Here is a 25,132-nt window from a genome sequence, read left to right as displayed (position 1 = left end):
AGCTAATCAGCTGGGCAATAAAAACTGGCTTTGGGATATTCTGGGAGCGTTAACGAAGTCAACGGGCCTGATTCTGATCTCACCCCCGTGCAAGTTGGAAAGGACTAAAGTTAGATAGGTCCGAGGGGGGAACTGGGCCCAGCTGACCTGGCTTGCGCCACCTCAGAGGAGCCTTAAACTGTGACATTCAGCAAATGCTGACAGACAGGTCTGTGCTTCTCTTCCATTTTCTAATCTCCCCTTCCTAGGAAAGTGCGGTGAGGGATGGGGGGTGGGAGGGGAGTGAACAAGCATGGTCCTGTTCTCCCTGCCCTAGAGAGGAGAAGTAGTGTTGGCAGTGGGGAGCATGAGCTTTGGCTTGCCCTCCCCCATGGAAGAAATGGGATGATCCCCCAAAGCCAGGGTGGGACTCTATAGAGCAACCCTTTGCCTCTACTCTGGACATGGTGCTTGCCCCAGACGCTGGGAATGGAGGGAGCCTCTGCAGGAGCCCAACCCAGTCATCTGTCTCCCTCTACCCCCAGCCCACTCTCTGTCTGCCCCCCAACCCCGTGGAACTGGACCCCAGCAGGGTCTCCATGCAGTGTGTGTGTGTGCAGGGGGGCATGCAGAACATGCCTGTCCACTCCCCCCGCCACAGGCTCTCTTCAGCAGGTGGACACAGAGGCACATGGAACAAAATTATGTTCCTGTAAGAAATGTTTCTTAGTGCTCCTTGCTGGCTTGCTGCAAAAAGGAAAGACAGTAAATATGGGAACCAGAGCCCTGCAATTATCCAGCTTGCTAAAGTGGGTGGTAACTCCTGGGATATTCCTGCTGACGTTGCTCCCTCTGTTTTACAAGGCATGAGCCCTGCCTCCAGGAGGCCACAGTAATAGGCTGTGTTAACTATGTGAGGCCCAGCTGCTCTCTCCTTCACTCAGGTGCAGCTCCCATTGACGGTGCGGGGAGTTTCGTGTGCATGAGTGACACCAGATTGGAGTCTCAAGGGTCCGTTTACACTGCAGTAGAAGACCCACTGCAGCCATGGCTGGCCCAGTTCAGCTGACCGTGGCTCGCAGCTATAAAGTTGCAGTGTAGACATTCAGGCTTGGGCTGGCGCCTGGGGTCTGAGATCCGGAGCCCAAACTCCAGCCCAGGCCCAAATGTCCACTCTGCCTGAGGCGGCTGGCCGGGCGCTGAGGCTGGGTTTTTTATCGCAGGGAAGACTATTGTGAGTTGAGGCTTTTCTCCACAAGGCTACACGCATGGGTCTGAACTTACCCTCTACACTGGGGCTCTGCCCCTGTCGAAATCAGTCAGGAGTGCTGCCATCAGGCCTGGGGGCTGTTGCCAGTTGGCATCAAGCATGATCAGTGCAGAGAGGGATAATTTGCTGTGAGAACCATATTGCAAAACCTGGTGGTTGCCTCCCTGGACAGGAAGGGCGCAGTGAGCCTATTGCACCGTCCTCTGGATAAAGAGCATCCTGAGCCTGCTTTACAGGGCATCCTCGCTGGAATGGCGCCAGCACCAACCCCTCTCCAACACAGCTCCATGGCTGCAGGCCCAGGGCTCTCCGCCAGAGACTGCCTGACTCACACGAGGTGCTGTGATTTCCCAGCAGATTCTCCTCTCTAGCCTGCCCCCTCAAGGCTGCTTTTGAAACCTTTAAAGCTGCTGGGCAGGAGCAGTTGGCAAATAGTGAACCTGAGCCATCAGCCTGGCTCCAGTCTCCAGGCTGGACGTTCTGTGTGTCGCTGGCTTTGCCTGTTACTGCTGGGCCCTTGTTAGTTTCGACCCAGTTGAATTTGCCAGCAGATTTGGAGAGTTCTCAGCAGCTATGGGATTAAAGTGCAGGTCATGTGGGAATTACGTAAATGTCCAGCTCTGTTGCCTTCTCTTCCAGCCTGAAACTCTGCTTGGAATTCAGCTGCCACAAATAGTAACCCTAAAAATACCCCAATTTGGGTTTATTTCCCTACCCAAGGGCCTGATCCAATGAGGTGCTGAGCACCCTGGATTCTCTTGGGTGGGTGGTGGCTGCCCATTACCTAGAAAAACTGAGGTCTAATTGTCCCAGGCTGGCTCCTTTTTTAAATTTTTTCTTCCCTAGAATTCTGTAGATCTTCTCCAAGCGGCCTTATAAAAAACCAGCACCGCTAGTTCTCCCTTAGCTCTTGGAATGACCCCGCGATCAAGGAGCAGGGAGACAAGCATGCATGGATTTCCAGAAGGGACTCCAGCAGGGTGCGGGGACGGCTCTTTCTGGCCAAGGGGCAGGGTCTCCATCAGTGCAGGTGAGGAGGCATGGGAGCCAAGCTCTGAGATGGGTGTGTGTCTCCCTGTCCTAGAGCTGGCACATAGCGATATGCTGAGTTATGCCATGAAGTGGTGAGAAGTGGAAGAGCCTGAGAGAGAATCAGCCTGGGGAAATGGCTCTGACCTTGCTCTCGCTGCCTGGCTGGATCCTGCGCCCCTGGGAGTCAAAGGTGCAGGATTGGGCCCAGCATTTCACACGAGGGACCATGTCTCTCATCATCCCAGCTCCACTTTGGGCAAAGTTGGGGCGGGGGGGGGGGAGGGGAGGAGAGAGCTGCATGTGGCAGGGAGCCCGGAGATGAATTTTGCAGCAATTTGACAGGCAGTGCCAATGCTCAACTTACCTTGCTCAGCCAACTGGCTGCTGGCCAGGGAAGCACTAAGAGATAGAGAGAATGCCAGGAAACTCAGCCTAACTGTTGAAATCCTCCACATCTGTTCCTTTTCAAGCAGCCAGGCCTGGCTGGTGCTGTGGAACGTGCTGTGCTCTGGGCCCTGAGTCTGCAGTGACAATATCAAACTATCTGCAGGGACGCTAGCCTCAGTTTCCTGGCCTCTGCGTCAAGCAGCGTTTTCCCTTTGCCTTGAGATTTCATCCTGCATGTTACCAGCTGCTTCAGAGGCTGCGGTGCCTCCACTAGCTTCTTCAGCTCCTTGACCACGCCTCGGGGGCTGTGTCCCTCAGCCTTCCCCATCACCACACTGCAGTGGGAATCGGCCGGGCTCCCAAACCTCAGCGCTCTGAACCTCTTCCCCAGGAGCAGTGCTTGGGTCCTGGAATTGTTCCTCTGACAGCTGCTTCCGTGCTCAGGTTAGCGCAGCATCTGCCCCTCTCCGGTGCAGTTAGTGAGAGAAGTAGCAATAACAGGTGCTGCCTGTCTCCGGACTTTCCGCACTGCTGCTCCGTGACACGCTGGCATGGTCCTAAGGAGAGCTGTGCCCAAATGTGGCATTGGGTCAGTGATGGGGAGATTCCATCTTCCGCAAGCAGCAAGGGCTGGGCCCCTTCGTCCATGGAAATCTGTTCCTGTCTGCACCCTCCAGCTGCTGCCTGGTGCCTTCTGCCTGCTCTTGGGGGAGGGGAAGGGAAGCCGGCAGCCAGCTGGCGAAGGCTGACGTCTCCACTGGGACAGCTGAGCTGGGCTGGTCCTGGAGGAGGCTGCTAAGTGACACAGGAGAAGAAGCTCTGAAACGTCCCGTGTGTCATGCAGAAACCTTGCTGTGGTTGAGTATTCCAGTGCTGTGTGTGCCTAGCCCCAGGGCTGGTCTACACTGGGATCCTACACTGGCACAGCTATGATGCACCGAGAAGTGAATTTTTCACAGCCCTGAGCGATGCAGTTACACAGACCGAACTCCCGATGTACACAGCACTTGGTCGACGGGAGAATTCTCCCATCAGTTTAGCTCCCGCCCCTCCAGGAGGTGGATTCCTATGCTGACAGCAGGACTCCTCCTGTGCCATCGTAGTGTTTTAAGTGTAGACACAGCCATACCTCAGTCTACAGCTTACATTTGCAGGTGGACGTGTGGTCAAGTGGTTAGAATACAGCACTGGGAGGCAGGACACCCCTCTGCTGCCAGCATGTGACTTTGGATAAGGTCACTTCCTCACTCTGTACCTCAGTTTCCCACTATGTAGGGGAGGTTCTGGTGCTCTGTGAGAGAGCTTTGAGATTGTCAGATGAAAGTGCTACATAAGGACAAAGTGTTGTCAATGGAGGGCATTGTAATGTCATTTACAAGGGGCTGGCAGCAGAGCAGAGGCCTGAGTCAGTGCCAGGCTGCTTGTCGGTTGCTTAGGGTGGGGGTGGGGGTATGTGGGCTGCAGGTGGCAGGAGGGAGATAGCTGATAGTTGTGAAAGGGGAACTGACGATTGGAGCATAGACTGGGTATCGAATGAGGGAGCTGCTTATCTCCTTGCCTTTTGTGACTCTCCTTGCAGTCAGGAAACCTTGACTCAAAGTGAAAGGAGTGTGTGGGAGATTGTCAGTGATGCATTTGCAGCACAGGGCTGCTTGACAGTCTGAGTAGCAGATGCTACCCCTGCACCTGTGTTGGGTGTGCGCATGTGCAGAGCAAGGCAGTAGTAAATTAGGGGAAGGGTCAGAAAAGGAGAGTCCCATCCTGGTCATTGCTAAAGAGCAGCTGAGGCTGGTGTTCAGTGGCTAGACAGATCTCTGTTCTTTGACATCATGGAAAGCTATTGTTGTTATGGTAATGCCACAGATGCTGATTAGAATCGGGGCCCCACTATGCTAGGTGCTGTACATACACATGGCCCCTGCCCCAAACAGTTCAGGCAGGGCTATAACTTACGATCCCAGAGATTGGGGTGGCCAGGCACACGTCCAGTAAGTTCCGGTTTAATTTTCCATGCTTTTGGGAGCAGCCACAGAAACATCTGGTGGAATAACACAAGGGAGCCATGCTGAGAATCAGGGTATGTCTACACTTGCAATTAAAAACCTGCAGCTGGCCTGTGCCAGCTGGCTCGGGCTAAGAGGCTGTTTAATTGCAGTGTAGACGTTTGGGCTCAGGCTGGTTCCTGTGCTCAAATGTTTAGTCTGCAGTTAAATATCCTCTTAGCCCAAGTCAGCGAGCACAGGCCAGCCCCGGCTGTCTAACTGCAGTGTAGACGCACCCTTAGTAACCACGTAGGCTTTTGAATAGAGTTTCTTTTCCACAAGGCTCATTCTTAATCCTGCACTATTGCAAATGGCAAGTTAAACTTTCTGCACACCTTTGAAGGTGCGCTGTAATTAGACATTCCTAATTAATGGCAGTGTTAAGCAGCCAGCCTGGATCCAGTTGCTTTATGCTAATCCAAACAAACAGTAGCTCAGACAAAATGAAAAAGCCAGGACGGATTTAGGGCATGTCTACACCTGCCATTTAAAGCGGATAAAGTCCCTTTTTAGCGCAAAAACTGGGGGAGCGTCTACACTTGCCAATGACTTTTTGTTGTGAAACTCAGAAGTTTCACCGGAGAAAGAAAATCACCTCCACGAGAGGCGCACAGCTCTTACCACAGATGCTGATTAGAATCAGGGCCCCAGTGATGTGCAAGGAAAGACACATTCTGCCTGTTTACAGAGCTTTTAGCCTCCGGAGGATATCCCACAGTGCCTAGGTGACCACTCTGGCCAGCAGCCAGGTAAACAGACGTCCACCCCTCCCCCTGTAAAGCCCTGGAAACTTTGAAATTCCCCTTCCTGTTTTCTTGGCAAGTGCTCACTTATGATCTGGCCAGGTGCCTGCTTCAGGGAGCAAAGGATCCCCTGCTTGGAGCAATGCAGAGCTACTGGAGCTGATCAGTGTTTGGGGAGAGGGGGCTGTACAGGGACCCAGGATGCCCCGCGATCATGCTCCCACTTCCCACTAGACCTATCCTCAAAATGGAGAGAGCTGCACTGTGGGAGAGCTGCCCTCAGTGCGCTGCTCTCACCGAGGATGGAACTGCTGCAAATGTAAACACTCTCTGATGCCTGTGGAAGTGAGTACACAAACCTGCCCTTTTCTTTCACCGGTTCACTATCACTGGTGAAACTGACAGTGCAAAAACTCTGCAAGTGTAGACATGGCCTCAGGGAGGGATTTCCCAGGGCTTAGCAGCACCCAACCTGCACCAACCTCTCTGAGCGCTTTGGGAAATCTGATCTCAGCTGTGTGAAGGCTTTGTGCTCTTCTGAACACCTGGCCGCTAGGGAACTTCTGTGCAGTTAACAGCCCCAGGTCCTGGCAGGCCAAAGGAGAGTGAGCCCCAAAGCAGAGTCCTTCACAGAAAACATCTGGTGAATTTTAGTGAAAAAGAACCAGTTAATGGCTCACTTGGGCCAGACATAAGACTGGCAGGGCAGGGCGAAGCCGGAATCTGCACTGGAATGACTGTCAGTTCTGTGGAGCAGGGACTGTCTCTGCTCCCTCTTTGATCTTCGAAGACTCAGTGCTAAGACCAAGACGCTGGAGAGGCTTCTTGTTAAGGCACTTTTTGCAGATGACTGTGCCTTGATGGCCCATAGACAAGACGACCTTCAGGTCATCGTTGGTTGATTTTCTGAAGCATCCCAGCTCTTTGGCTTCACCATCAGTCACGGGAAGACCGAGGTCTTGTTCCAACCAGCACCTCGTTCCAATGCCCCCGTGCCAGTCATCTTCATCCCAGGCACACAGCTGAAAAATGGGGATTATTCAAGTATTTGGGCAGCACCATCTTGAGTGATGGTTCCCTTGATCAGGAAATCTCCAGAATTAGTAAAGCCGGCCAGGTCCTTGGCCAACTTAGAATAAAAGTTCTTAACCAACACAACATCCGTCTCTCCACCAAACTGAAGATCTACAGTGGTTCTAACATCTCTCCTGTATGGATCTGAGACGTGGACTCTTTATAGACGTCACATTAAACAGAGTGAGCAATTTCACCTGCACTCCCTCCGCTCCATAATGAGCATTCGCTGGCAGTCTGGTTCTGGGTCTCTGAGAGGAGACTCTTGGGCCATCGGTTAGTGTCTTAGAATGGGTCTCACTCATGACCTCACCAGGTCTCCAGAGGGAAAGCCTAATGCACTAACCCACTGCACCCCTCTAACTGCCCCTGCCCGGCAGGGACCCTGTTCATCAATCCAGTTGGGCACAGTTTGTCAGCAGGGACAGAGATCTGTACATATTTGGTTTGTTTCCCTCTCCAGAGGGCTCTGTCATAAACAGATAGCTAAGGGTTAATGTCTCTTTCACCTGAAAAAAAAGTAACCTGAAGCACCTGACCAGAGGACCAATCAGGAAACAGGATTTTTTCAGCTCTGGGTGGAGGGAAGTTTGTGTGGGAGTCCTTTGTTCTTGGTTCTTCTGCCTGTACTTTCTCGGCTATGAGGAGTGAATTTTTCTATTTCCTGCTTTCTAATCTTCTGTTTTCAAGTTGTGAGTACAGAGATTATAAAAACAGTAGGGGTTATTGTTTGTTTTTTCTTTTGTATTTACATGTCTATAGTTGCTGGAGTGCTTTGAATTGTATTCTTTTTGAATAAGGCTGTTTATTCAATATTCTTTTAAACAATTGACCCTGTATGTGTCACCTTAATACAGAGAGACTATTTTTATGTACTTTTCTTTCTTTTTATATAAAGCTTTCTTTTTAAGACCTGTTGGAGTTTTTCTTTAGTGGGGAATTCCAGGGAATTGAGTCTGTACTCACCAGGGAATTGGTGGGAGGAAGAAGTCAGGGGGAAATCTGTGTGTGTTAGATTTACTAGCCTGACTTTGCATTCCCTCTGGGTGAGTGGGGAAGAGAGATTAACTCTCGGTACTTCTGTTTTCCAAGGCTGGAAACGGGGAGGGTGGAGTCCCTCTGTTTAGATTCACGGAGTTTGCTTCTGTGTATCTCTCCAGGAACACCTGGAAGGGGGAAGGGAAAAGGTTTATTTCCCTTTGTTGTGAGACTCAAGGGATTTGGGTCTTGGGGTCCCCAGGGAAGGTTTGGGGGGACCAGAGTGCCCCAAAACACTCTAATTTTTTGGGTGGTGGCAGCTTTACCAGGTCCAAGCTGGTAACTAAGCTTGGAGGTTTTCATGCTAACTCCATATTTTGGACGCTAAGGTCCAAATCTGGGACTAGGTTACTGACAGGCTCTTTCTGTAGCTGGACCCCAAACCTGACAGCTGCCCTCTGGCTCTGTGTGTTTATCTCTGCTATGCCCATCCCCTGCAGTACATGCCTGTCTCCGTTAGGGTTACTGTCTCCATCCCTGGGGTGGGTTATGGCTGGAAGGCTACAGCAAATAGGGGGATTTAAGCCCCAGCTTAGCTGCTTCAGAAGCTCATTCTACAGCTGGGCACTTTCACCTGAAAGCATCCCACCTTTGATTCTCGTGAGCATCACCTGATACTCTGCACCCCGAAGGATGCAGCTGTCTCAGAGGGTCATAGATAGGACTGGCACTATCTGGTGTGGCTGGGTCCTGCTGTATGAGGGATTTGACAATCAAGGCTCAGGTCTTGCAGAGGGACCAGTGGCGGGTGCCAGGCATTGTTGGTATGCCAAGCTGGCAGTTTGAGGAATACAGCTCACCTTGCACAGAAGGCAGCGTGGCTGTAACTGCCTGACATTCAGTGACTATCGGCCTGAATCCGAGTGGCACAGGAGTTAAGGGGAACGCTCCTGGTTATATCTGTCCTGTCCTACTGTCCCATTTCCATTGCAGATGTGCTGTGTCTGGGTGTCGTGTTGCTCTTGATTTCCTGTCCTGCTGTATTATAATCCCAGTTTGAGCTTGCCTGTTTTCCTGGATGCAAACTGTGTTCTGCATGGTGTATTTTACAAAGCAGACATGGGGACAGTGCCTTGGCTAGCAGAACTTGGAAGAGCTCCACTGACAGCCATTCCATGCCAGCTGAGGGTCTAGCTCATGGCCACTAGAGACCCAGGTGTGGTGCCAGTGACAGCTTGTCAGAAAACTTCCAGTAGATAAGAATGGCCATACTCGGTCAGACCAAAGGTCCGTCTAGCCCAGTATCCTGTCTTCCGACAGTGGCCAATGCCAGGTTCCCCAGAGGGAGTGAACAGAACAGGGAATCATCAAATGATCCATTCCCTGTCGCCCATTCCTGGCTTCTGGAATCATCCTGCCCATTCTGGCTAATAGCCATTGAAGGACCCATCCTCCATGAACTTATCCTGTTCTTTTTTGAAGCCTGTTATAGTCTTGGCCTTCACAACTCTGGCAAAGAGTCCCACAGGTTGACTGTGTGTTGTGTGAAGAAATGCCTCCTGTTGTTTGTTTTAAACCTGCTGCCTGTTCATTTCAGTAGCGCTAGAGTCCGCAGGATTATAAACTCCCTAGGCCTGGGACTGATTTATACATTCTTGAGCACATTGTTGCTTAAATACTCTCCCACGTGGCCTTATTGTGCCTAGCCCATGTATAATATTTTGCATTGCTCCTTTTAGACCCCTTCCCCTCCTCCCTCATGCTCCTTTCATCCTGCCGCACTTCCCACACCCTGCTCAGCTAGACCCTTCGGTCCATAGGCCAGGAATGAGTCCCTGCTGTGACGTGTCACAATGTGTCAGCTACCAACCAGGTCACGCTACCCGTCCCCCTCCATCCAGCATGAAGGCCGGTTCCTCAGACTGGAGACCTTAGGCAGGTGGCTTTGATCTGTGTTTTAAGGCTGGGTGGCCGGCTGATGGGAGATAGGAGCGTACCTTCCACATCTCCACACATGGCAGCCTGCTAGGAAACGCTAAACACCATTCTCTTCCCCTACCCTGTGCAATGAGGGGAGAGGCAGGTTCTGGACTGCTGGCTGATGTGAGCTCTACAGAGGGAATGGCTGGGAAATGGAGAGATCCTCGGGGCACTGTTTACAGTAGGACTCATGCTCTGTAGCTCCAGGGAAGCAGAGGCTGGGGTTTCATCTATTAATATGAGCTGTGCTGGCATTGTGGTTGGTTCTTGTGCATCTGTCTCCAGTTGAGGCTCGGTCCTGGGGCAGGTTGGGAGGGGAAGCTAAGGCAGTGCGGCACCTTTGAGTAGCTCACGCAGTGTGTACTTTACCCCAGCTTTGACTCACCTCAGTTGGGCTCATGGCCGTGCTCTTTGATCCCTGCACTGTGAGTTTTATCTTAGTCCTCAGAGTTTTGTGAGGGGCCTTCTTGCACTGGCTGAGGGTGGGGGGAGGGCATTAGTGCAGGCAGGAGCTGGCTGGCTTCCCGGCACAGACCCTGGGCACCCCTGGCTACTGCTTCCCGAGGACTCCCACACATCTTTCCTGACTTGCTACAGAGCTGTTCTCCCTATGCTGTGGGTCTCGCTAACCATCCTCATTTCTCTCCCACCTCCACTCGCCGCTGCTCTCTGCATTCTCTGCCACCCTCTCCTTTGTGTCTCACGTCTGTCTTCACCCCAGGTGCTGCTCCTCAGACTTTCCCGTTCACCAGCTTTTCCCACAGCTTTGCTTCTCTCTATCCTCCGGTCCCTGCCACTCTCACACTGCACTGCCTGATGGCTTGGCTGAGCCGATTAAGTACTTACCCATGCCAGCCCCGTGAGTGCTCTGACACTAGTGCTGGTGCAGGTTCGTATGTTGCGTGACAAAACCAATCAAGAGAGCTAGGCAAGTAATGGAGTTTTCAGTTTGCTGGCAATTCTGAAAAATTGCTAATATATATACATTTATTTAGTTAGTTAGTTCTTGTTGAAGAAAACTCTTCATCCTCCCACAGTGAGTGTTTCATTGCGAGTGTGAGCATTTTAAACATTTTTTAAAATAAAACAGAAGAAAATATCAAAAAAATAAAAATGTTTTGAACCAAGAAACATTTTGATTTTTTTTTCCAGAGTCTTTGCAGGGTCTTGTTTTTTACTGAATCAATTTGTCGAAACTGACATGAATTCTTGGGAGTGTCAGTATAGTGGAAACTGCATTTTTTTTCTGAAAAAAGGGGTTTGGCTGAAAAATTTCACCCAGCTTACTGATTAGCAGCCTTCTCTAGCCTGTCCCTCCCCCATCTCTACACATGCCCTTCTGACACATCCCTTGTCTGTTTGCGGTTTTCTCTGTGGCTGTCTCAGAAGTGCTGAGCGTTGTTCTTGTAAAATAACCGCATTTCAGGTTTGCTTGTAAAACATCAAAGCCCCAGGTGGAGAGATCCTGGACATGAATGCCTAGGGCAGAATCCTTACAATCAGAGCACTCGTGGGAAAGGGCGTTGGGACCAAGGAAACCTATTCTGTGAAGTGTCTCGTGTTTTATCTGAATGGAAGCTGGCATCTATCTAGGACAGACCTACAAAGACTGTCTAATCTCACAGTAGCTTTGATGAGGCATCAAGAGCTGATTTGTCTTTTAAACCAGCGACTGCCACCCTATAGTTGAGGTCTCACCAATCAGACATCCTGGTTTTACTCTGGGCTAAATTCTCTAGTCTTTAGTGGAGCAAATCTTCTGTAGATTTAAAGGAGAGATTTGCATGATTAAGGACCATGGAATTTGGCTCTAGGTAAAGATTGCTCTGATTCACTCAATGGATTTACTCCACCTGTATATTCAGAGCTAGATCTGGGGACTTTGCTCGCTAAAGTAAATTTCCGGCACATTTTGCTCCTGTTTTCCCACGGAGGGGAGCATAACTTGAGGCAGGGAACTGGATTCTGCTAGCCCACACATCATTAAACAATTATCTGTGTTATGACTGCAGAATCTTTGATTTAGGAGAAGGGCAGTTGGGAGTCCGCTGACTAATCCTCTCAACCCCATCCTACTTAGTGTGTGTGTGTGTGTGTGTGTGTGTGTGTGTGTGTGCGCACGCATGTACAACTTCCTGAATCGCTACTTAAAGCCACAGTAATGTTGTATCCTTCTCTAGCACCCTTTAGCCAAGAAGCTGACAATAGCACCCAACGTAAATTCGTGAATGTACCTCACCCCTATATATGTTAGGGTCTGCAACAGGGTGTACCAGACCTTAAGGGAACAACAGGGGAAGTCTCTCAGGTCAGAAGCACCCTGCCCTTATGTCTCCCTCCATATGCCTTGTAAAAGTGGTAGCCCAGCAGCTGAGCGGCTGCTCCCAGGGAAGCATTCGTAGTGAGCCCAGATCCAAGCTGCTCCAGTGGCTGTGCATTCCTTGTTTTAAATGATTTGAGCCGCAGGAGGGGTTGACACTCTTCATGAGTCCACCTGGATTGTCCCAAGTGGCACCTCCTAGTGCTTAAGAGATGCTTGCAGGTCCAAGGTCCACAATCGCTTTGGGCTCTCAGGGTGGGATAAGAGCACAGAACTTCCCTATGTGCAGTTGTGGTGTTGCACAGCAACGGGCCAATGCCATGCCGTGACCTGGTGGCACTTTGTGGCCACACAAATAGGAGACACGGGAAAAAAACCTGACAACCCTGACCTCGCCAGCCCTGCTCCTTACATGAAAAAGTCCTGTCCCAGGGCATTGCTGGGGATGTGGGCCTCACGCATCACAGACTCATAACTGGTCTCCTGTGAAGCCAATGGCCTGTGGGGGTGGGAGGAACCAGATGATTTTGACATATATATTTTGAAATCAGTTTCTCAACTGACAGTAATTTTGGCAATGCAGAACGCTGCCTCATTGCCTGGAGTGGGCCAGATGTAAACACAGAGAGTGCCCATCAAGTGGTCGCAGATGGCTCACTCCAGTCATTCAGCAACCTCGGAGTCCAAGTTCCCAGCACTTGTAATGCAGGGTTCCCATAGTTCCAAGGGAGCAGGGCTGGTGGGGTTGATCCAAGACAGGGCATTCCCCATACTCTGCGTGGAGCACAGACCTGCCATGCTCTCCCATCCACCACCCAGCCTAGCTCTTAGTTAAATGAACCGTTAGCTGTGCAAGTTGATGTGATAAGGGGGAGACTTCCTGCTCAGCTTCCTGTGTCAGTGGAGGTAAGAACGGCCTCATGGTGAAGCAATGGGCCTGGGTTTGGGGAGACTTGAGAGCTATTCCTGGCTCTGATGCTGAGTTACCCTGTGATCATGGGGAAGTCATTGCATCATTGTGCTTCAGTTTCCCCATCTGTAAAATGGGGGTAATGTCACTTACCTCCCTCACCGGGGAGCTGGGAAATACAGTGAATGTTTGTAAGGGGGTTGGAGCTTAGATGGCAGGTGGGGGAGAAGGGCGGCTGCTGCTGATTGCAAAGGACTTTGGCAGCCGGGTTTATCGCCTGTTAATTACATATCTAGCATGCACCTACCAGGCAGAGGATTTTCCACGGCGGGACCCACTGGTGAGATTTGGCAGTAACTTGCATGGAAACAACTGTAGCTTGGCAGCCTACACAGTCCCCTCCATGACAGGAGTTCGTAGCCTTGTATCTCGCAGTGGTGATGCCCAGGAACAGCACAGGCTGGGTGGGCTGAGGTAACCCTACTCTCTAATTTGGCAAGACTGCAGAATTCCCTGCCCTGGTCCCATTGCAAGGGATCTAGGAAAGACAGCAGCTGGGTATTTTTCTTGGGATGTGAGTGTCTGCTTCATAAAATGGGCAGTAACAGTGCTTCAAAACCGGCCAAAGTCTGGCTAACTGCAGATTGGGGGAAATCCTTGCAGTGCAGCACAGGGGCCTGGGATAACATGTCACAGCTGGAGCCCAGCTTCCTTTCCAGTTACTGTGCAGGGAAGCAAACCGATTCAGGGCAGTTTGCTTTGGAATGTGAGAGAGCTTCATTCAAGATAGTCTAGCACAGTGGTTTTCAACCAGGGTACGTGTACCCCTGGGGGTACGCAGAGGTCTTCCAGGGGGTACATCAACTCCTCCAGAGATTTGCCTAGTTTTACAACAGGCTACAGAAAATACCCTAGCAAAGTCAGTACAAACTAAAATATCATACAGACACTGACTTGCTTATATTGCGCTGTAGACTATACACGGAAAGGTAAGTACAGTATTTATATTCCAGTTGATTTATTTTATAATTATATGATAAATGTGAGCAGTTTGTCAGTACTAGTGTGGCTGTGATACTTTTGTAGTTTTATGTCTGAGTTTGTAAACAAGGAGTTTTTAAGTGAGGTGAAACTTGGGGGTCCGCAAGCCAAATCAGACTCCTGAAAGGGGTACAATAGTCTGGCAAGGTTGAGAGCTGCTGGTCTAGCACGGGTGTTTTCTATGTAACTTATTCAGGCTGTTTATCTCTGGGAGTGGGGAGGTTCTGCTGACAGGTTTGTGCTTGTGGGTTGCTGTCCCCATGTGTTTATTCTTTGTATTACTGTAGTGACCTATCAGCCCCAGCCATGGAGCAGGACCACATTGTGCCGGGCACTGTACAGACAGAACCTAAAGACAGTCCCACTCCCAAGTAGCTTACAATCTAAGTATAAGACAAGAGACAATGGATGGATACAGACAGAAGGGGAAGTACAAAGAAATAATGAGACAATACGGGTAGGACGATGGGCTATAAACATTCCCTCTTGCACAGCTGGGGGTAGTTCCTTCTTTGCGTCATAACATATTACACCATATTTAGAACATGTTAACTCAAGAAAAATATTACAAAGTAGCAGCACTGTGATGAAACCATCTAATACTGTATCTTAGACTACGAGCCCCAATTCACTCTGAATTTCTCTGGCATTTGTTATGTTCCAGTGTAGTTCATCTCTGAATAACAATGCCCTTTTCCCCAGCATGCAGCAGACTGGGTCCCTGGGCATATTTGATGAACATAAAAAAGGCTAGACTGGGTCAGACCAAGCATCCATCTAGCTCAGTGCCCTGTCTTCCGACAGTGGCCAGTGCTAGGTGCCCCAGAAGGAATGAACAGAACTGGGAATCTTCAAATGATCCATCCTCTATCGTCCTTTGCCAGCTTCTGGCAAACAGAGGCTAGGGACACCTTCCCTACCCATCCTGGCTAATAGCCATCGATGGACCTATCCGCCATGAACTTATCTAGTTCTTTTTTGAACCCTGTTATAGTCTTGGCCTTTACAACATCCTCTGGCAATGAGTTCCACAGGTTGACTGTGCGCTGTGTGAAGAAATACTTCCTTTTGTTTGTTTTAAACCTGCTGTCTATTCATTTCATTTGGTGACCCCTAGTTCTTATGTTCTGAGGAGCAAATAACACTCCCTTATTTACTTTCTCCACATCAGTCGTGACTTTATAGACTTCTATCAAATCCTCCCTTAGTTGTGTCTTTTCCAAGCTGAAAAGTCCCAGTCTTATTAATCTCTCCTCCTGTGGAAGCTGTTTCATACCCCTAATCATTTTTGTTGCCTTTTTCTGAACCTTTTCCAATTCCAATATAGCTTTTTTGAGGCAGGATGGCCAAATCTGCACACAAGATTCAAGATGTGGGCGTACCAGACGTGATCTCCCCATCTCAAAAAAGATATATTGGAATTGGAAACGGTACAGAAAAGGGCAACAAAACTGATGTCCTGTCTGGTGATTTTACTGACTGAACCAAGCTCTGATTATTGTTTACTTCTGTCAGCCTGCAGAGCCAACACGACGAGGGGAGCATGAGCTGGAGTCTGTCCTGGCTTGTGCATCATCAGCAGAATTTCTCTCCATTCTGAGGCCTGGGTTCTGCATTGCCCTCTGCCTTGTGCAGGCATTGGCTCCAGCGCCTGATGGGGCCGAGCGATAGCATTTTTGCCATAGAGAATCAGGCTCTGGATGCGGATCTTTATCATTGCTAGTGCATAAGCCTGAAAGAACCCAGCCCGAGTCTCCAGGGCTGGGGCAGTTTGCAGGGCAGGCAGATAGAAAAAATGCATCTTACAATTTATAAACTGATCCGACTTGATCTGGAATCAATGCGAGCAAATGAAGCCGGAACCCGGAGTAAATTCGGGCTCTGAAAGGCAAGGGGATGGTGTTGCCATAATAATTCAGAGCGTCCCCATAAGCCTTCCATCTGGTGATCTCATGGCACTTTGCAAACAGCCCCTGGGAAGGAGTTCAGGAGAGTCATTGGCATTGTGCCGACAGGGCAGGTGGGGCACAGGGTGGCTCAGGGCCACGCCAAAGCGAGTGGCTGGCAGTGCCGGGAATAGAACCCAGGAGTCCATGACAGAGAGAAACAGATTTGGGGCTCCTTATATTTTGTCATCTGGCACAATAGCTTCTTGGGTAACCTCAACCCTGGCCACTCAGTTAGCGTGATCCACACAAGGCGGAGACCTCTAGCCTTTCCCATCAGCAGCGGTGGATGGGGAAGTAATGGCAGCCCCATAGCATGTTTTACAGAGCCTAGCACTGGGTTACGCTCCAGGGAACAAGCCTGCACTGGCTGGGGGTTAGGCCATCTTCATGTCTAGCCATCAACTCTGGGATGACATGCTCTGGCAAAGGGTGTATTATACAGGTGAGGTTAGGAAAGAGCTGGGAGCTAGTGTTACCTCATGGTTGCAGTACCAGCCTGGGACTTCAGACATGGGTTCTGTTCCTGGCTCTGTCATTGGCCAGTGGGATGACATTGGGCAGGTCACATCACCTATGCCGTGCCTCAGTTTCTCCTCTGTACAATGGGAATAATGACACTGCCCTCCTGTGTATATGAGCTTTGAGATCTACTGGTGAAAAAACACTTGTTGAAGAGCTGAGAACTAGAGAGGGGCAATTCCCATAGGAGAATGAGGGAAGGGGGTAGTGTTGGCATAAGTTCAGGCCCCATCCTGGCACAGGGGATGCTGCGTTAGCCAGAAGGTTGCTCGGCCATGGTTCCTCCTAGCTTCCAGCCCAGCCTAGCCCAGCCACCTCTCTCTGTCTTATCCAGTGTTTTCTAGTCCAGGGCCTTACCTAGGAGCGGGGTTCCTTCTGGCCTGTGGGGACACCTGCCTCTTGGGGGTGGGGAAGGCAAGGATGCTTTTGGCAGAGCCTGTGCGAGGACCCGTGGGTAGGTAGTGGAGTAAATGAGGGTTCCCAGGTGTGGGTGTGGGGCTTCCCTATGGTATAGAGATGGGGATCAGGATCATGTCCCCTGCCCCCAAGGATAGTGGTGGATGTAAAGGCCACTAAGCTGCTTCCCCATCTCCCCTCTCCTCCAAAAGTCCCTGCAGCTCAGTTCTCCCTGCTGTCATTCACCATGTCTGTCTCCCCCAGGCCGGGGGTCTCTCCCGGCCCCACCCTCACAGACAAGGCCCAGCACCGCGGCTGTTTCTAAAACCCAAGCTCGGGCTTATCCAGGAAAGCACATTGAAGCCTGCCACAAACTCAGCAATAGGGGAGGCTGTTAGCATCTGAGCTGGAGATGCAATCCCAGCTCCGCGGGCCCAGACCCTTCAGTGCTGCCCTGCTGGTCTTTTCTCCCTCCTACCCTGGCCAGAGGGAGAGGAACAGACAGGGCTGTGTCACTTGCTTTGTCCATGTATATCAGGCAGAGCTGGGGTGACCACAGCGACAGAAGAGCAGCTAGGGCTTCGCATGTGTCTTGGTGCCTAGACGCCCTGGTGATGGATGTAATAGGTGGGCAGTGCCCTCAGACTGCAGCAGGAGGAGGGGGAGGTGGGAAGAATCAGCCAGGGAATGGGGGGAGAAAATAAAACTGGAGAAACTAACTATAGCTGGAGCCTGGGTACTCAGTGAAGGGGCCTGTGCCTGCGCCAGAGAGCACACATCAAAGGACAAACAGAGCAAAGACTCTCATCTCCCATAGAGACCTAAGTGGGGCCCGCCTTTCCTCTGACAAACACCCTCCCAGTGCGAATTCCCCTCCTCAGCCCAGGACCCCCTCTCTGCTGCTCAGCCCCACCTAGAGGAGGAAATAGGCGACAGGGTGAAATTTACCCCTGCAAGAGGGCTAGCCTGAGGCCACTTCCCTACATTAAAAGCCTTTAAATTACCGCTAGAAAGGATGGCAAATACCCAGTTTGGGGCTTGTCTTCATGGGGAACTCAGAAAAATTAATCCAACTTCACTAAAAGTGTGAATTTAAAATGGATTGGTTAAACTGCATTAAGTGCCTGTGTGGACACTCTGATTCAGAATTAAAATGGCCTTGATTCAGCTTAGTTTAATTCACTTGGAAGTGAATTAAGATAAACTAATTAAGTCAGCTTAAATTCTGAATCGAGCATCCATGGGGGCTTGATGCAGTTTAACCAATCCACTTTAAATTCACATTTTAGTTAATTTGGATTAATTTTTCTGGGTGTCCCCATGTAGATAAACCCATGTTTAAACCAATGGCCTAAAATAATGCTTAGGCCTCTTATTGGCCTGATGCATGGGGTAAATTCCACCCCTGGCGTTTTAACAGTAAATATTCTCAGAATAAAGACACTTGGTTGATCAGGGTCAGAAAATTAAACACGGTTCACTTCTCGAAAGCTAATTCCTAATCGACTGAGCCTAAACCACAGTAGGTCTGGTTTAAACAAAAATTGGGGTGTCCACACAGCCTTCTGCAGTCATTAAAAATCACAATTCAATTAATGCAGCTTTCCAGGTGTAGGCAAGCCCAAAGCAGTTTGGTTTTGCACAGGGTCTGGTGGTTTGGTGGCAGGATTTTCAAGCTGGAAGAAAAGCCCCAAAGCATAAATTTGACAGAGATGAAATTTGGCTTCGTTCTGTGGAGGTGGGTGAGCAGAGCAGTGCACTGAGGTTACCCCGGAACAATAGAAAGCTGAATCTGCTCTTGTTTCTTTCTTGGGTGCTGTGGAAATCTTGTCTGAGAGGAGAGAGGTGGATCTATTTATAGAAGAAGAATGGCAAATCCATTCATGGGCAAAGAATTAATTAGTGAACTCTCTGCCCTTCTTTGGAGCCAGAGCTGCAGTCCTACCCCCAAGTGTCTCTTGATCCCTGCAGATGGGCAGCAAACAGCTCGCCTGGCCTAGAGGAGGGAGGGAGCCCTTTGTAATAAGTCATGAATGGCAGAACCAAGGGGATTAACCAGGCAGAGTTCCACTTCCTCCCGTAATTCCCTGCTAGGAAGGACTCAAACAGGGTGTGTCTGTCTCAGTGATAGGGAGAGAAAGTAAAGGGAAAGAGCTCAAAAAGAAGGTGAATGCTGAGAACTATACAGGAGTTAGGGAAGGACGGGGCCTACTGTCCAGCTGGGACTAGAAGGGGCCAACCAGTGATCAAAATCCAGATACTTGCCTGTTGCCCTTAGCCTGGGGTCTCACCGGGACTTCATTCTAGGGAGTTGTACTTCCCATCCGTGCTCTGTCTGCTTCCAAGGCACCGTGGTTAGCACCACTGGGAGCCCTAATGTAGGCAAGGCTCTGGCAGCTTCCTGTGCATGATCACTCTGTCAATGACCTGCCCAGTCAAAGCACTGGCTGGCTCTATGCCCCCCCCCCCCACCACCACCCCAGGTCGGTCAGTGGCAGAGTCCAGAACTCCAGGCCCATGCGCTTCCTTTGGACCATGCTGCTAAAGCCGAGTGTCCAGCCAATCGGCTGTGGTTAGGCAATGTGCAGCGTCCCTCGTCCAGGGCTGTCAGAAGAGCCCATGTCAGCGCACGGTGGGTGCAGAGCTCTTCTGCCTCTGGCCCCACTGTGCTCAGCTTGTCTTTCTGCCGGAAGATGCTCTTTGCGTTTCATACCCGGGCTGATTCATGGAAGGGAAATGGCCTTGCAGTCTCTGGCCCATAGGAAACACAAAGCAGGGGCTTCCAGTCTTCCAAATTTCTTTCTCCTAAATGGCTGCACATCAGGCCCATTGGGAGCATCTTGTTGGACTTGGCGGTAGCAGAATTCACTTGCTGCTGCTGCGCGCCGGTCCTGTGCCAGCCTGAGCCTTTCCCTCTCTCGCCCTGTGCCGCAGTATGGAATCGTTCTGGACGCCGGCTCCTCCCACACGGCATGTTCATCTACAAGTGGCCTGCGGACAAAGAGAATGACACTGGGATTTGTCAGCCAGCACAGCATGTGCGACGTGGAAGGTAGGAGTGAATTCATTGCTCGTGCTCCGTCCCCTGGCTCTATAGTGGCGCTGTCTGGGTACTGTTGTCGACTTCAGACAAGCATAGTCAGAGCAGGGCTATCTGGCATCAAGATTAATTCACATGATGATTCACTAACTACAGAATGTGTCTGTATCCAGATGGGCCCGGGCTGGGCCTGCTTCTTGTCTGGCTTATATCAGTGTAACTCCATTGACTTCAGTGCAGTTGCTCCTATTTACCCCATTGTAAGAGAAGAATCAGGCAGTGACTTTTACAAGCCTGTGTAATGACACAGTTACGCCTTCCCGGCCAACCATAGGGTTATTAGGGTTGCCAGGTGTCTGCTTCTGGTTGGAAAGGGACCCTGGCAGCTCTTGGCACACCTGACCAGGCCACTAAAAGTCCTGTTGGCCCCAGCGGAGTTAAGGCAGGCTCCATACCCAGCTCCATGTGCTTCCGGGAAGCGGCCGGCATGTCCGGCTCCTAGGTGGAGGGGTGGCCAGGAGGCCTCCATGCTTTACCTCCACCCACAGGTGCCCGCCCCAAGCGCCAGCTCTGGAGCACCCATTGACCAGGAATGCTGTGGCCAATGGGAGCTGGAGAAGCCAGTGATTGGGGCTGTACCTGTTGAGTGGGGACAGCGCACACAGCCCCCCTGGACGCTCCTCCGCCTAGGAGCGGGACATGCCGCCGCTTTTCAGGAGCCGTGCAGACTTCCTCTGTCCCCAGGAAATGTGGGGGTAGCGCTGGTGTGGCTGCTATTTAAGGGGCCACCTGAGGTCAGCACCTCCTGAAGCCCCTGCAAACCAAAGCAGCCAGAGCTGCCCGGAGCCTGCACCTCAAACTCCCACCTACACCCCACCTCCCTGCACCAGCTTGGAACCCACTGCCGCACCCAAACTCCCTCCAGAAGAACAAACCCCCATCCCGTGCCCCACCCACACCCTTGAGCCCCCTCCTGTACCCTGTACCCCTCCTTCCTGGCCTTACCCTAGAGCCCACACCCCCCAACTGGAGCCCTCCCTCCCTCCCTCTCGCAGCCCACCCCCCTGCTCCAGCCTGGAGCCCCCTCCCATACTCTGAACCCCTTGACCTCAGCCCAGAGCCCCCTCCTATACCCCAAACCCTTCACCCTCAGCCCCACCTGGAGCCCGCACCCCCATCCCAGAGCCCCTACCCTCTCCTGCACCCTAACCCCCTGTCGCCCAGCCTGGACCCTGCTCCCGCACCCCTAACCCCCTCCCGTACCTCTAGCACCAAAACCTCCCTGCTCTTCCTAGCAGCCATCCCAGCTAGGGGTCCTGCTCCCCACAAGCAGCTGGCGGCTGCTCGGGAAGGAGGGGTCAGTTGAAGATATTCCAAATTGGCAGCTCCCTTCCCTGGTCGTCCCTACCTGGGAGCCTCCACGTCAGCCCCCCTGAGCTCTATGGGTATGTCTACACTCCAATTAAACACCCTGCTGGCCTGGCTCAGTGGACTGGGACTGTAACATTGCTGTGTAGACATTTGGGCTCTCTGAGTCCTTCCTCCATCGGGGGTCTCAGAGTTTGGGGTTCAGCTAGCCCAGACACAGCCCCACAGTGAGCCCACTCAGCAGATGGGGCAGCCAGCTTTAATTGACACCCACCCACAGCCCCTCCCAGCAAGTGGGAGACTTACAGCTGCTAGCCTAGGTGGCTGGGAAGGCCAGTCCCTGCCTGCAGGTGCATGTTGGTCTGTGTGGTTTGGAGCGTGTGTCTCTCCAGTGCACCCTGGGGCAGTGCACTGGGGCTGGTCCGGCCTCTGCCGCTGGGGTAGCCACTGCAACCCCCAGTCAGCAGGGCACATCAGGAGCCATGCCAGCAGCTGGACATCGCTGTGTGCAAAGCCTGGCACTTCGCACTGGTGGGTGCCCACTGGAGCCAACAAAAAGTCAGTGGGTCATATGGTCTGCTGGCCAACACCACAGGCAGCACAATAGGAGCCTGGCCACAGGGAATGCATAGCTTCACTAGCATTGATGTTCTGGAAACAGAAGAGCTCAGACCCTGGCTATGGTAATCTCCCTCACGCCCATGTACAGACCCTTTATGTTTTAAATAAAAGACAACTTGGAAATTATAGCAGAAAAGTTATTTTAAGGGCACCTCCCCAATGTTTTATTTGTGACACACACTCCTATGCAAATAACACCTTGTATTACAGTGTACAATCCTCTGCATATTTAGTGGTGTACACAGGACAATCGTCATTGATTTGATGTGTAATGTGGAGCACTGGGCACTGAACGAAGGACAGGTGATCACGCTGTGTGTGACATTCTAACATATTTCCTCTCAACCTGCTCTAGGACAAATCTGGGACACAGGACAGGGGAAAAAACTTGAAACGAAGATCACTAGAAAATCTATTGGTTAGCAGGATGGTATAATAGGGAGGGGTCAGTTTCCTGCAGCGTGAATTACGTTTAATGCAACCTCACCTTAACATTAAAGAGCTCTAATGAATTTATAAAATAACATCAATGCAATATTAAGGTTCTATATTGAAACGTAAGTGTCAGGAAGTGTTAACATTAAGACTCCCATAACATTAATTTGTCCACATTGCGTATATCGTCTATTAACGCATATGTTTAAACAATGTAACTAATCATTACACATGGAACAGCATAACTTCCCCCCGCTATACAGTTCATTGTCAGGTAGAGAAAGAGTCAGTCAGTGGCTGCAGCACTGCTGGATTCCCCACCAGGACAGTTGGGTGAAGCTCCTGCAAGACTCTTTAGTGTTGCTCATTGTGAGCGAGTGGGACTCTTTTGGGGGTCAGTTCATTTTACAGTCGTGTTACAATCTCTCCCTGGTGAGGTGAAGGGTGTTTGAGTCACACATTCCCTCTCCCACATTCAAACTGCGACAGCTCCTGCCTTCTCCTGCTTGGGCCTTGCAGAGAAATTGAGCAGATAGAGGAGAGCGAGTAATGGAGGGAGAGGAGATGGAGTAAGCAGAGGGTGGGGACTCAGGACAAGGGTGTTCAGTTTTCTGCAATTAGAAAGCTGGCAACCCTAAAGAAATATTGTGATGAAGAATTAGAGCTGATGGAATAGCATGACACCCCCAGGGAGTGGGACTGCGTCTGTTTTACTGAAGTGTCTGTGTCATGCCAGGGTTTTCATCTCTAACTATATAAGGTCAAATTCTGGATTTAGTAGATGTGGGCTTCATTGATTTCAATGGGGCTACACCACTTGGGCCACCAGCAATTGGATGCAGAGTTTACTTGGCCACTACCTTGTGCCATTGCTCATAGCAGTGCAGAGTGGTAACAGATCAAAAATGACAGCCACAAATGACCACACAAGGCGCAAAGCAGGAGAGAATTGGCCCAGAATTGCACTAGATACACAGGCTGTTATGGAACTATTGATTTGTTACCCCACCTGGACATAAGTGGGGTGAGAGTGGCGTTCTGGAGAGTGAGGATCTAGGGTGTGGGCTGAGGAGTCCTGATGGAGGAATCTTTGATACCGCCAAAGCCTGGGAAGAAAGTTTGAGCTGAACTTCATTATGTTATTGTTAATTTCCTGCAGTTTGGCTTTTATTAACCAAAATGGGATTTTAGAACACACCATGGATGGTCTTGGTTTTAAAACAGAATGATAAAGGAACCTGCTCACAGGTCTGTGTACAGGAGTGTGGTATACAGGTTTCACCAGCACTCATTTGGGATGATCCACATAATTTACTCAAGTCTCTGCCATTTGTGAGTCATACAGCAATCCTGGACTCATCTGATATAAGTCTTTATGCCATGCTGCCATGTATGCCCTAGTCAAACAGAACACTCTCCTCGGGTGTTTGTCGCACTCCCAGATGTGAGTACACGCCCCATCGCACGCTAATGCTTATGCCAGACATTTGGCCCCTCAAACCTTTTCTCCTCCCACTCTACATTAGAGGAGTGGACCTCAGAACTGCAACGAACATCTCTGAGCCTCACCCATACGACAGCCAAAATCCAGCCTGCATCTTTGCACGACCATCATCCTAGGGTAAGGTTGAAAATGTCCCCCACCCCATCTCTGCATGGCACTCTGTCTCCTCTAGTGGTGACTGGACCACATACAAGCCTGCTACAGGGTGGATTGCAGAGCTGTGTTCCTAGCTCTGGCAGTAGAGGACCATGGTTTTAGATCCTGAGGTCCCAGGTTCAATTTCCCACACTGTCAACAACCCCTCCAGGGTCATATCATTACAAAGATGCTGCTGTAGCTCTATCTACTTCAGGCTTTTCAGCTGTGTTTGGCAAAGGATGGATCCCTCCCATCAGCTCCTCTTGTGAACATTGGGACATGGGCCTGGGACATGGCAAACAACTCCATCATGCCCTCCCATCTGTACGCCTTCTCTTGGCATTGAGCAGCTGGCAGGGGCTGGGTCTCCATGCTTTGTTAAACCAGGCATTGAACTCGGCCACCCCATCCCCTCCAGCCTGTTCCCAGAGCTCAGCATGGCTGAAAGAGGGGCTAGCGTGTGTGTCTGCGGAGCGAGGAGGCAGATGTGACACCTCTTGTCCAGCACATCTGGGAATCCCAGTGCCAGAATGGCCTGGAGTCCTGTCTGCACTGGATTGTCTCAGTGAGTCTGTAACCACGCGGTGAAGCAGCTGCCTGTAGTCACTGTGTGCTCTGCGTGGGCCATGTGGTCCATACCAGCAGCTGGATGGAGCTTTGGTCTTGCCAGGATGGAGGCTGGCACCATTACCGTCCTGTCCCCGATTCAACCCATGGTTTCCGTACAGCGTAGCTGGGCCTCCTAACCAGGCCTGTGTTACCCAGTCAGCTGGGCCTTCTTTCTTCCAGCCCTCTGTGCAGTAGGATGTCCCAGGGAGCATTGCTCCAAGTGCTGCCTCTCTGCTTACCGTGTAGGTGGAGCTGTATGAGGGATGTTGCTGTATATGATCCATTTTATCCTATGGCTCTGCTCACGCCAGCCAGAGATCCTCTCCAGAATCCTCGGGGTGATGGCCACCTTTAAGCATTGTCATTGCTAACATGGGGCTGAATCCTGTCATGCCACATGGGACAAGCCAGTGAGCTCTGGCTGCCTGGCCTAGGGTTGAACTCCTGAGAATGAGAGGGAGGGCAGCTCCTCTTGCCATCTGCCCAAGTCGGGGCTCTCTTTCGGAAGACCTACTGGTTCAGCCAGGCTTTCAGCTGGCGGGGGATTTTTTGTTGGGTGGAGAGTGGATGTAGCTATATTGTTTGGACATTGGAATGGCTAATCCCAGCCCTTGTTACGTGTGGCTGGGCGTGACACGATGGGCACATCATAATCTGATTGAAGTAGAGGATTGTGCCAAGTCACCCACAAGCCTGGTGTGTTTTCCCTTCCCACGTTCTCAGCTGTGTGTGTACAGCTGCAAAAACCCAACCAAGGCTCCACCACGCTGGTCCTTTGGCCGGCGTGGAGAGAACGG

General features: G+C 51.0%; 1 protein-coding gene across 1 annotated transcript in view; it reads left to right on the top strand.

Moving 5' to 3' along the window:
* ENTPD2 (ectonucleoside triphosphate diphosphohydrolase 2) overlaps positions 1-25,132 on the top strand; it is a 41,900-nt gene that overhangs the window by 4,962 nt on the left and 11,806 nt on the right. The window contains 3 exon segments of the mRNA XM_030535904.1: positions 19,555-19,588; positions 19,591-19,640; positions 19,642-19,672. Coding sequence (XP_030391764.1) covers positions 19,555-19,588; positions 19,591-19,640; positions 19,642-19,672 — 115 coding nt within the window.

This window comes from Gopherus evgoodei, chromosome 16 (genome assembly GCF_007399415.2).
Source record: "Gopherus evgoodei ecotype Sinaloan lineage chromosome 16, rGopEvg1_v1.p, whole genome shotgun sequence".
In the NCBI taxonomy this organism is placed as follows: Eukaryota; Metazoa; Chordata; order Testudines; family Testudinidae; genus Gopherus; species Gopherus evgoodei.
Note: the sequence above shows the minus strand (reverse complement) of the source record. Positions and strands in the feature narration are given on the sequence as shown.